Source organism: Atractosteus spatula, chromosome 20 (assembly GCF_055471065.1).
Source record: "Atractosteus spatula isolate fAtrSpa1 chromosome 20, fAtrSpa1.hap1, whole genome shotgun sequence".
Lineage (NCBI taxonomy): Eukaryota > Metazoa > Chordata > Actinopteri > Semionotiformes > Lepisosteidae > Atractosteus > Atractosteus spatula.
In genome coordinates this window covers 7,273,690-7,287,395 of record NC_142725.1, presented here as the reverse complement: position 1 = coordinate 7,287,395, position 13,706 = coordinate 7,273,690, and the positions used below count along the sequence as shown (strand labels likewise).

General features: G+C 39.7%; 1 protein-coding gene across 1 annotated transcript; it reads left to right on the top strand.

Moving 5' to 3' along the window:
- The first annotated feature begins 379 nt into the window (after window positions 1-379).
- On the top strand, window positions 380-13,620 carry LOC148817453 (trypsin I-P1-like). The gene is made up of 5 exons (XM_088938478.1): window positions 380-395; window positions 714-873; window positions 3,412-3,553; window positions 9,969-10,229; window positions 13,468-13,620. Exons 1-5 carry the CDS (start codon window positions 380-382, stop codon window positions 13,618-13,620), a joined length of 732 nt encoding a protein of 243 aa, XP_088794604.1.
- The last annotated feature ends 86 nt before the right edge of the window (window positions 13,621-13,706 follow it).

Sequence of the window (13,706 nt, the reverse complement as noted above, 5' to 3'; positions counted from 1 at the left end):
TCTCTTTTCAGCATGGAATAAACCTATTACTTGTTCCTTTGCAGCCTACGCATGCTGACGCAGCTACCCACCTGATGTAATTATAAGTCTGCTTGTTTACAATGAAACAGGGCTGCTTCACCTCACCAGAACTTTGGTTATCTCAGTCAGAATGGCAGAATATGGCCCTGAATATGGAAATTTGGTCTATTTTGTGATTCGGAATTGGAGGTTTCACACATTACTGCATACAGTACATTTTTCTTTCATTGTGGTTTGAAATGCACTCTTCAATGCCGGTTCTTTCTAACCCCAAAATATAGCAATCACTTTCAATTAACAATTAAAGTTAAAAATGTTAATTTATAAAGTATTTATCCAAAGGAATGATCTTCGGATCATGAAGTTAAATGATGGTACAGTAGGTAAATGTCGGTGACTACATCGTTGATCATTCAGATTATTTTAATCATTATGTCTGTTCTAATGGCACAACTAGCAAAACATTAGAGATAATGTCATCAAAAACACTTGTGGTGAATTTTTTAGAACACAAAGTAGAACAAAAAGCATTTCGTTCTTCATTATTTTTGTATAAATGTGAGAAAAATAATTTATGAAGATTTTTGATCGAGACCATTTCCTGAATGGAATCCTTTGGTCAAGATGTGGAGTTTCTCACATTCTGCTAAATGCTTTCTTGACATGAAACTCCCTGTCTTGTCCCATTACAGTATGTTCAGAGTCACCTGAGTTTCGGATAATAGGAGGTCAAGAGGTCATACCATACTCAATCAAGTACCAGGTGTCCCTTCAATTTGGAGGGTATCATTACTGCGGGGGAACGCTTATTCGTCCTCAATGGGTGCTGTCTGCGGCTCATTGTAAGAGATCGTAAGTAATGCAGATATTTTAACTTCATGGGATGTGACACAGAAAGAACTTGAAATATCACTGCATGAGACTGAGGCAGTATCTCATTTGGGAAAAATACTTTGTATACACTTCTAAATGTCAACTTTCCATAGTTTTTGCAAGGTCTGTGATGCATATGGAATACTGAGTCTTTATGTTTTGTTTTGTATTATGAATTACCATATAATTATTATGTATTTTCTTGTGTTGATATACTGTAAGCCAGCCTTATGGTGTTATTGAACAGTTCAGGACTTCTGACTTCTGCTTCCTTGTACATTAAAAACTCCCTTGCTTAACATTAATCCTTTCATAAACGCCCAACAGCTGTGGCAGATTTGTCTTCCCCTTTCCCTTCTCTTCTCTTTCTTCCTAATACAGCCAGCTACGGTCTTCTTACTTCTCCCCTTTCTCTCCATTTCTGGTTAAGCATCCAACCTTATTGATGACCATATCATAAGCACCATATCTATGACTCCAGCCTTTATCAATTGTTTTGTCTCTTCACTCTCCCCACTCCTTCTTTTCGCTGTCCCCGCAGAAGCCCCTAATTGCTTACTCCCAGTCTGTGCCATGGGTGCGAGTGCACAGTGTTGGTCTACACCAGATCTCTTCTACCTCATTCACAGCTCACACTATCCCTAGGGATAGGGCCTAGGCTGCTATAATGAATGAGCTTCCCTCTCCAATTTATCCCCCCCCCCACTGTTGGTTTCCAACTGGTACGGTGTCAGCCCTCGACTCTTCACCCTCCCAAAGCTTCCAGCTGCATACATATCTGACATTTCTTCTTTTGGGGGTTCAGCTCAGAACACATTCTCATCCATTCCATCAAGCAAACTTTAGCAAATGGCAGCTCTCCTCCTGCTTCCACATCAGGCAACTCTTTTGGGTCCCTGCAGTATTTTCTGCTGTCCACCAAATTGAGTTCTAGTGCCTAGGTAGCCAGTGCTGCTACCTGCTATCAGCTCGTCAAGCAGATGAATTTTTATTTGTCACATTATTTTTATTCAGCATGTTATGCCTTTATAGTCTTGACAGGAGTGAAGCTACTCTTCCACATCTCCGCAGTGTCTACTGCTGCCCATCACAGAGTTCTAATTTCAGACTCACCCGGCTAGTGCTGCCACTTTACTGACCCGTGTTCGGTCATCTGCATCACACCCACGCTTCTTACACACTGTATGACAGATTCGCATCCATCAAACCAATCGAAGAGTGTGTCATGTATCATGTGCGCTTTTCATTCATCTTATTTTATAGGCACGTTCTGCTAGGTAGCGACAAAACCACAGCTGAACTGACTTGCTCTTCGTTCAGTGTTTGAAATCTGAAATCACTGTTTAGGGGATTCTTTTGGGGGGAGGGGGTGACAATTCTGATCTCCGTTCAGTTCTGTTATTTCCTCCGCCAGACAAAAAAGTAAAAAAGTAAAAAATGGTTATAGTCAAAGTATTGAGCACGTTATCCCTTTATATTCATTGTCACTTTTTGTCATTGTTAGAATTTGACAATTTGACATGTTTTTTAACAGAAGTTCAGATGGTGGTCAAACTCTAATCTCACACTCCCTGGGTGAACACTGTGCTGTGCACATCTTTTCTAGCTTCTTCCCTCTAACCTATCATCACCATTGTAGCAATTTCTCCCTTTCTCATACCTCATATGTGAGGGGAGATGTGACTGCATTGATTTCTGAGCTGTATTGCCATCTCCGTGGCCAGATGAGTAAAAGCCAAAGAATTAAGCGGACTCTCCCTTTATATTCATAGGCTCGTTTCATTATTAGGATTTCAGCGACTGAAATCTGAATTTAAAGGTTTTACACTAATGGAGTTCCTTATGCAGAACGTTTTGAAGATGTTGTGTTTATATGTTTGTCTGATAATTATTTTACTCATAGATGATTCATGAAAATACATATGATTATCTAACCCTCTCCTTCACAAGCACTAAAAGTATTACTCCTTCTATTTAAAGGCATTTTCTATTAGTGCCATATGGATTTTTCTTTATTTCATACAAATGCAAACTCAAGGAGAAATCCTTGTCAGGTTTACCTGCCTCCTGTCTGCAAATGTTAGAAAGGTGATAAAAATACAGAAAATGGGCCACGTTGAGATTATGTATTCTCTTTTACCTTATACCTAGAACAAACACGACAACATTAATATCACGAATATGTTATAGATAAATATGATAATCAGGAGTTACATTATCATTAAAAAAAATTAAAATAATTTTCCCAGTTTATAAAAGCATATTATTAAAACATAATATTTTATATGTTTAATATAAAATATTGTATATAATATATTATATATATTATATTACAGTATATACAATATTATATAAAATATATATCATATGCTGTGTAACTCCACAATTTGGTTCATTAGTTATTTACACATAAAAAATGTGGTAACTATATACTACATATGTGTAGAGATATATGAATGAACATGCTTAATACTAGTGTTGGTATTTGTTACTGCATTTGCATTTTTTTATTTGCAGAAACAGTTCAATGCAAGTTGTCTTAAGCGAGCACAATCTTTCTAAAGGTGAAGGAGTTGAGCAGGTGTTCCAAGTCTCCGGACTGTTTACTCACACATGTTTCAACGCTCGGACATTCCAAAACGACATCATGCTCATTAAAGTAAGCAACATTTAAACTATTAATTCATAAGCTATTCAATTCTCCAAACATTCTAATGCAGATTTTCAAAGCCTTATGAAAGTTCAAGGAGAAAGCTATATTATTCCATTTTTTTCTGCCCACTTGAAACCCTTTCAATAATAATACATCATTTAAAAATCCATCCATCCATTTTCTAACTGGTTTACCATACAGGGTTGTTAGGGGAGCCTGTCCCTTCAAGCAACAGGCACAGGGCAAGATACGCCCTTGATAGGACACCGGTCCATCACAGTTTTTTAAAAATATTTTAAATTTAAAAACTTAGTTCCATGGTCTAGCCTTGAACTTGAATACAAACAACAATAGTTGCACTTAAAACAGGCACTGTGCTCTCACTTAGCTGATACACTGCTCTGGAGAAATAAGAGAATATTGAAGCTCAGAAGATATGATTAGAGGAATCAAGAGTCTCTGAATCTACAGTATATGGGTAAAACTTATAAAACAAATTGCACAGGTATAATCTTAGGAACATGCTATAGACCATCAAATACAGATGTTGACTATAATTCAACATTATATAAAGCAATTAAGAATTTAAATGCAAAAGAAGAGGTAGTTTTTATGGGAGACTTCAATTTTCCCCACACAGACTGGGAAAAACCTATAGGAATATCACAGCAAAAACAGAAATAAGCAACATGGTTAATGTTTACTTGCACAGTTTATTGGAGACATTACAAAAGAATATAATGTTTTTTTGTATACAGTATATACAGTATACTGTATGTTCTTTTCAGAGAAGGAAGACAAAGTGAAGAAAAACTAAGTGAGAGACCCATTCTGGGAATTGTGATCACTATACACTATGCTCCAAAATACTGTATATTTTGAGACTGTACAGGTTGAGTCCAAAGCAAAATTTTCACATTTTCTGGAAAGAAGACTTTGAAGAAATGAGACAGTTGAATAGTAATAGCATAGAATAGCAGATGTTTTTATGGTATTACAAGCACTCAAGACTAATATATCCTCAGAGCCTGATGATATTTGACCAATTTTACTCAAGGAAACAAGACATGTTATTCAGAAGCTAATGATGAAACTCTTCCAACACATTGCTCAAGATGGTGGTAGTACCCAGGGACTTTAGAATTGCCATTGTGGTGGTCATCCTCTGAACAAAATTGAATGAAGTAATTATACACCAATAATCCTGACTTCTATTACATGTAGTAGTTATGAAAAACAACATAATAGAACTAATTTATAGGATTACCTGTATGGAAATCTGATACGAGGGTATAGTCAGCATGGATTTAGAAAAGCCATTCTTGCTTAACTAATTTGTTAGAGTTATTTGTACCAGCAACAATAGTAATTAGATATACACATGGCACACGATGTGGTGAATTTAGTTTCAGTAGTCTTTTGATCAAGTTCCTCAGGAGAGATTAATTCTCAAATAGCAGGCGGTAAGCATTGAGAGAAACATGTATGGACTGACAACACAAAGTACTGTTAAGTAGTGAACATTCGAATAGGGGTTATTTTTAACAATGATCTAGTTTCTGGTAAAATTAGTCAACTAGAAATATGTGATCACAATACCAAATTAGGAAGAAATGCAATAACTGTTAAAGTGGAAGGGGTTCAAAAAGGTATAGATAAAACTCAGGACTGGGCAAGCACCTGGAAGATAATTTTCAAAGTCGATAAGTGCAAGGCATTGTGGTTAAGGACACTGTGAGGCTGCAGTGCTTTGTTTACGATCACAGTGAAAGCTTGTTCTCTCATTTTCAATGTGATTTTTTGTGTTTGTTTTGTAGTTGCTGTTCATTATGGGCCCTAAGGTAGAGAAAAAGATTCTTTAGCTTAATAGTCGACAACAGTATGCACACTGTTCTAGCCGATCGCTTGGATAGCGATCTATTACGAAAGAATGAAAAATGTAAATATGATATAATTAATTTTTTTACAGCTATAGTTGGCTTATTTGAGTAGAACTGCATTGCTCACTGAGCTTGCTATAATGGTCTGTACGGTATTATATGTTTAGAGTGGTTTTTGAGTGAACATGTCTTCGGTTCGGAATGGGGTGACATTTTACCCATAAGAAATAAGGAAATTTGTATTTTCGATTCACAATCTCCTACCTTCCATACAGATTTTCAGGAACGAATAAGGTTCGGATACCGTGGTATGAGTGTATCATGAAGAGTGTACAATTTAAATCAAGGGGTGTGTGGCAAGCCTTCCTTAACTGGCAGCATATTACTCGAGGAGTAGGAGAACAGGACAAAACTAAGGCGTGATCACATTCAAGGAATGGAAATACACAAACGTATTGCAGCAAAGATGGCAGTGGTAGCTGGTCTAAACCAAGTTACTTTGATGTAAATGTGCACAATCTTAGCTCACAATCTGTGATTTATTTTCTATCCTTACTGCATAAAATACCTAAAAATATTATTGCTCACTAAAATGTGAGCTCACTGTCAAGTTTAATCGGCAACAGTAGCGGCCAAAATGGAACAAAAAACATTTTTCAAATGATTTGCGTAAGGAGTCCTCACGTACTGAATTTTTGTGCTACGCCCAAACTGATCAAGGAGTCAACACTGACAGACATGGATGTATCAATAAGTTACTGGATCAGCGGGGCTACGAAAGCTTAGAATTAGGCTTTCAGAAAAAGTGCGATGCTTCTCTTGCCTTGAATGAAAAATCAACCAGGTACTGAATAATCCTTTTGTGTCAGTTTCTTTGTGACAAGTCAAGTCCTCTCTGCCCTTACCAATTTGATCATGGTCACTTGTGGGCTCCAGACATATATATTAAGCGCCTTTGGGCATCCTTCTTGTGAAAGGAGCTATATAAAAACAAATTTAATTGAATTGAGTTTACAGCGCCACATCCCAAACAGTGGATAACTCCACCTCTACACCAAAACTTCAGCTGTTCAGGTGTAGACACTCGAAATGTTCTTACACTGTCAGCTGGCCTTTCTGGATTCTACTACCGGCCAATGGTTTGATAGCAGCTTGTAGCAGTATAAATTGTGACATTTAAGCCGAAGACTTGGCTGTTACGTACTGACAGTGTTAGAGGAATCCATCAGTGAGGAACCTGCCATGTCAGATGAACACTACACCTGACAATGTCCCGAACAATCACCTCCCAGGGCAATGCAACCTAATAGGCTCTGGAAAACAACTTTTTTTTACCATGGCAACTTTACAGCTAATGTATTCCATGACTGCAGCCACTCCTGTGTGAACCACAACCCGAACGGAGTCAGCTGAAAGAAACTGCTTGAGTGAGCAACTGAATTCTGCCCAAGACTTTATGTACAAAAAGAGCAGTTTTGTGACCCCCGAGCAGAATTTTGCCTGATTGACAACAAACGCAGAACAAACTTGGCCGACACCACTGAATATCACCGAATATTCAGGGTGTCAGCTAAGAAACATTGGTCAGCAGACATTCTATGTTTCTCCCAATATAAGTCTCAATTGCGGTTAAATTGTATTTTGTGAACATTTTCCAATAGAGACGCCATCCAGTGTGAAGTTGAGTGCAACCCTCCTCGATTGTTCCAGTACCTACTGGATATCCTCTGGCTAATTCCCAGGACTTCCTTTGCTACAGAGCAACCTGATCCAGCATTCCTCACCCCACAGGATTTCTGTTCCAGATTGGACCTGGCATAGCTTTCCACTGTGAACAAGTGCACATTCGATGATAACATGATAACACTCTAGAAAGAAGCTATTATTCCAAACTATTGTTTGACAAAATTGTATGAGTGAATATTTACCTGTTGTTGAGTGTATGAATGTTGAAGTAATTTTACTTCTTTAATTGTCCCAGATGGGACATTTGCCTTGCAAGCATATAAAAGACATAACATACAATACCTACTACATTTAACACGATGTGAACCTATTAAGAAATAAGAAATACACATGCCTATAATGAAAAAAAAATCCTCACAATTTTAATAGACAAATAAATATGTTGGATCATTGGTTTGTGAGATAGATACATAAGATACAGTATATGCATGATGAAAAAGTAAAGTAAAATATATCAATCAGTCATCCAAATTAAGCTGATCAATATCCTTGAAAATAAAGGTCAACTACAGTAAGTTCTATTGCATTTATATCTTAGGTAGTCTAAATCGATGCCTGTAGACTTATCTTATGAGTAACTTATAAGACTCACTCACAATGCTGTCTAGCAGTCAGCAGATTGTCTAATCAGCAGATTTTGAACTCTGTTCTGATTAAAATCTTTTGTATTGCCTGAGTAAGTGATCAGTTATTTTTATCATAGCAGAATGATTCACATGCAGTATATATTTACTCATGTATCAGTTTATTTTGCAAGTTTTATTATTGATATGAATAAAATTGTATCCTTTGAGTCCATGTGTAAATTAGTGCATCAATTATTACAAAACAAAGGCCTGAAACGCTAGTAGTTTTTACTTTATGGTCAAATGGTTACCTGTTTTTGAGCATAACCCTTTTGTACAGAAGCGCATTTTGTCCCATTTTGCCACTACTGTTTTTTATGTTTCTGTACTACTGAATGAAAAATATTTTCAGTTGAAGTTGTTGCCATGACAGTCTTTGACTTTGAATGCTTTATTACTATTAATATCAAAAGATCATACAGTTGCTAGTGAAGTTAGATGATTCCATTCTGTGCTTTGACTTGGCTCTCTGGTTTGTAGTGTCATCATACCTGAATTTAGGAATTTCTAATGTAAAGCTATTGGTTGATTTACAAATATACATTTTGAAAATGTCCATCCATTTTCACTCCGCTTTTCCTGGTGAGGGTCGCGGTTGCAGCAAGACAAGTAGATCAGCCCAGACTTCCCCGTCCCCAGCAACAGATTCCAGCTCCTCCTGGGGGATTCCCAAGCGCTCCCAAGCCAGCTGAGAGATATTAACCCTCCAGTGTGTCCTGGGTCTGCCAAGGGGTCTCCGCCCAGTGGGACGAGCCCGGAACAGCTCCAGCAGAAGCCAATCAGGGGGCATCCTCATGAGGCCCAAAACATCTCAACTGGCTCCTCTCGATCTGGAGGAGCAGCGACTCTACTCTGAGGCTCTCCTGGATTGCCGAGCTCCTCACCCTGTCACGGAGAGTCACCCCAGTGGCCCTGCAGAGAGACTTCATTTCTGCCGCTTGTATCCGCGATCTCGTTCTTTCGGTCGTTACCCACAGCTCATGACCATAGGTGAGGACAGGGACATAGATGGACTGGTAAACCAAGAGCTTTGTCTTCAAACTCAGCTCCTGCTTCACTCCCACAGACTGGTACAGTGCCCGCAGGACAGCTGACGCTGCCCCGATCCACTTGTGTGTGGCTTCTTTTTGAAAATAGACTTTTTTAACATCACAGTCTCTGAGCCTCATCAATCTCTTATGAACAGGTTTCAAAAGAAAGGGTTACAAACAAGAAAGAGTCTATTCAGTACACCTTTGCCCTCCTGAGTTCTAGCAGCTTATTATTCGAAGAAAATCATCCATCTTTAAAGGAAATATTCAACATTCAAGAATGGAGAATAGATTAATGAACACATACAATAACGCAGAATTCTGTACATTCTCAGACTTAAAGGAGCGTCTTATTCTGACTGTCAAAAAGAACTGTTTTTTTTTATTTTTGAACAGGATATGAGCAGGACAAACATTTTTTATATATACAAATGGTGGTGAAAGTGTGAAACACTACCGAGCCATACTGTGAAAGTTGATTCCTTTTCTTCTTTCAGGAAGAGAAAGGACAGGATCCTCAGATCAATTAGTGACAAGAAAATTAGCTAGATGGGACAAAATGACCTTGTTAATTAACTTTCTTATGTTATTCGCTCTCTGCAAACGTGACACTGGGCACATGATGTTAACGATGCCCCTACATCACACCTATGTACGAAAGATCTGATCATTATATAGTAGGGAGGCAAACTGAGAACACTGAGTTTCAGACTGGTAGTGCAATATTGGTTGTTTTAGAACAACACACAGTTATTGTATAGTTACTGTATACAGTAGTTATCACATGGTGACCTAACAGTGTATAGTTCTGAACTGCAGCCTGATTTTATCACGCCATGTCCTATTTCACCATTACACCCTCTTTAACTTTTTTGACTCTGTGAATCTTTAACTCTTCAGTGACAGCCCAGTGTGTTGCATTTGTCTCTCCCTCAATTAATGTAGACACAGACAACAATAAAAACTCATTTATATTTACCTGAACACTATTTTCTTTTAAAAAGGAGGTGTTCAGATAACATGCGATGTGTCAGCTTTGCAAAACAGAAAGCAGCAAATTTCCCAACACAAATTCCTTGGCACTGTTATTTCCTGTGCCAACCTGCCCACTAACGTTTTGTACTGATTTCTCCTGCAGCTCAATAAACCAGCTTTTATCAATGGTTTTGTCCAGCCAGCTCACCTTCCGTCACTTTCTTGCTCTGTGCGGCCTGGGACAACCTGCACAGTGAGTGGATGGGGAGTGACAGATGCCTACAGCTACACCTTGTCTCCGGTGCTACAGGCTGCGAACGTTCAGGTTATGGAAGAAAATAAATGCAACTCCTCGTACTCCGGCTCCATCACGTATAACATGATTTGCGCTGGCAGCTCCACAGGAGGAAAAGACTCATGTCGAGTGAGTTGTTTGGCTTTACTTCAACGCATTCCCTTAGAATTAACTTTGTCTTTTTTATGTTAACCAGTCTTTTGCTAATCATTACTTAATCTAACGGAGTTTATAACATAGGTTCGGGCAGTGCCGGATTTCCCATTAGGCACTGTAGGCACAGTTCCTAGGGCCTACGGAATTTTTAGGGCCTATGAAGGAGGGAAACACTAGTGACTAATGAAAAATGAGCTGAAACAACATGCTTGCGATCGACTCTAGGTGCTCCACATCAATAATCATGCGCTATCTAGTGGCTGTTCTAGAAACTAGAAGTATAGAAGTGATGGTCGCTCGACGCGCTCCATCAATCATGTGGTTTAGCATTAGAATAGCTGAAAAGTGCATCATGTCAATCAATGTAATTCAATTGACGTTTACCCCTCTTTTTGCACATTGTGAAGTGAAAGTGCCTAGGTCCTACGGACACCAAACTCCAGCCCTGAGATCAGGAAGGATGACAACAGCCAAGTTCAATCAGACTCAGCTGTCAGTAATTCACAATCACTCCTGATGTCTTTTCCTCACATAAACCATTATACAAACTGTACATTATCCCCCCCCCCCCTCCCAGGCATACTGTATGTCTTTCTGCATCCCACCTCCACCCCATCTCCAACTATCAGCTACCTCTTGGTCACTCCTCACTCTGCATTGGGGTCCCAGCCTCCTCGTCCCCTGGCCAGGAGGTCAGGCCTCAGCCAAGCGGGTGAAGTCAAATTTTAACAAAATCATTCCATAATCGTTTCAGGACACTTAATTCTTGGGTATCGTTATTCCTAGTCAATCATCATTAAAGGGGAAGTGTAATGCTGTTTTTATACGTGGAGGTTAGAAAGAATCAGTATTGATGAGTGCATTTCAAACCACAATAAAAGTAAAATGTACACAGTAACTTGCAGAACCTCCATTTTAGACCTTAAAATAGACTAAATTTCCAGGTGTGCACAGCGCCATGTTCTGGGATTCAGAACGAAGCAACAAAACTTCTGGTGTCATATTGTGGCTTTTTTACATTGTAAACAAGCAGGCTTGTGAAAGCATCTCTTTTAATCCAAAAGAAATATTGTTCTCGATTTCTAGATGGTTTTGATGACAAATACTAGTTAACTCTACATGCAGATCAGGTTTATGCAGTGAAATGCCTGCTGCACATCCTGTACTTATTCGCTCCTACATCGTATTACATTAGTTATTACAGTGACTAGTGAGCAGGAAGGGCCGCTTCACATCGTAATCCGTGGAAACTCTCGCTCTCGCCCATGGCTAGACCAGGGGCTTGTGACAACATGGTGACTTACATTGTGACAAAGTTCACAATTCCGTGCTTGATTCTAAATTTGTAACGTTTCTATAACGTCGATGAATTTATCTTGTTACTGGGACTGAATAACTGGCCTGACGAGATGAATGGGGTTACATTACGTGTGGGTGCGTGTTCAAAAGTGGAAATGATTAGCACAAACTTTAATGGTTTGTGACGAGCTGTGTTGATCAGCACTACTGTCTCCTAAACAGCAACTGACTCCTGTTTGTGTGTGATCTTTTTTCATAAGGGGGCATAATTGTTAAGTGCTTCAGATCGTAGATGTTCCATTCTTTTTTCTCTTTTCTTTGTTTAACTGCCGAGTCAGGTTAATCAGCTTGTCTCTCAAGTGCTTAGCTGTCTGCACAGAGGTTAATTTTAGTCATGGTGACCATTGGTACTTACATCTCAGCTTCCTCATTTGCTTAAGATCATTTATTTGATCTTAAGTGTATGAATTGGCTTCATCACTCTGCTCTCCTCCCCACTGATAGCTGATGTGTGGTGAGCGTTCTGGCGCACTATGGCTGCCGTCGCATCATCCAGGTGGGGCTGCACACTGGTGGTGGTGGAGGACAGTCCCCATTACCTGTAAAGCGTTTTGAGTGGAGTGTCCAGAAAAGCAATTATAAGAGTAAGCAATTATTATTATTATAGTTCAATTTTAGCCCTCTGACTATCCTATCTCTTGCAACTTCTCATGTTCATATAGAGTCAGTGTGTTTCTCTCAGCTGTGAGATATCCATGCCAGTTTTTCCCTGGTCTTTGGACCGTTGGTTCCATTTGGATTAACTCACCAACTGAGTGTAATGTCATGATCTTCTCGCCAGAGAAATCCAGACATTGCATGCACATGTACTCCTTGACTCTTTAAATATAGTTAAACAAAGGTCTAACAACAGATCTCTCCTGGATGGAAATTGTGTTTCTTACTAGTCGTGCATGAACACAGTTCACCGCGCTGCGCAGGCATCCGATGACATAAAAACACTCATTTGTGACATTTTCCCCCCAAAAAACAAAAACGGGTCTTATTTAAACTATATGTAATCATTTTCATAACATGTGTAGGCACGTTTAATGATTTTTTCAGGTGTTTGGTTGAACCTTAACTAAGCAGGTGCCTTAGTGTGTTTGCCATTGTTTTTACTGCTGAGAACATAATTTCCCACAAAGGTAAACCACAGAGACATTTCCAAGCCAGCTTGACAAAAAAGCACTGCTCTGGAGCTGAGTTGTACTACACTGAAAGGGAAACACTTGCAAAAAGTGTTTCCCTTTCAGTATTAGAACGAGCCAGCAGCCATATCACCCTGCAACTCATATCTGGCAACCCACTGAAGCTAAGTGGGTGTGAGCCTGGTCAGTACCTGGATGGAAGACCTCCTGGGAAAAACTAAGGTTGCTGCTGGAAGAGGTGTTAATGGGGCCAGCAGGGGGTGCTCACTCTGTGGTCCATGTGGGTCCTAATGCCCCAGTATAGTGACGGGGACACTATACTGCAAACATCTCTGGATGAGATGTAAAACCGAGGTCCTGACTCTCTGTGGTCATTAAAAATCCCAGGGTGTTTCTTGAAAAGAGTAGGGGTGTAACCCCGGCGTCCTGGCCAAATTTCCCATTGGCTCTTACCAATCATGGCCTCCCAATAATCCCCCTCTATGAACTGGCTTCATTACTCTGCTCTCCTCCCCACTGGGAGCGTTCTGGCGCACTATGGCTGCCGTCGCATCATCCAGGTGGGGCTGCACACTGGTGGTGTAAAATTCATTACAGCTTCATTACCTGTAAAGCGCTTTGAGTGGAGTGTCCAGAAAAACGCTATATAAGTGTAAGCAATTAATTAATTAAAAACTATTAGTGAGTCAAAGCTGAGCGCTGCTCTTATTGTCTTTCTACAGGGGGACTCCGGAGGGCCGCTGATCTGCAATGGCATTTTAGAGGGCATAGTCTCCTGGGGATTGGACTGTGCCAGGGCTCAGTTCCCTGGTGTTTACACGAGGGTCGCGAACTATATTGTGTGGATAGAAGGGATTATGGCCTACAACTCCTAACAAAAGCTTTTCCAAGGATGGCAAACGATAGCGGAAACCCCCTGTGTTACTACACTTGGCACAAAAGATGGGCACAAACCTATCGG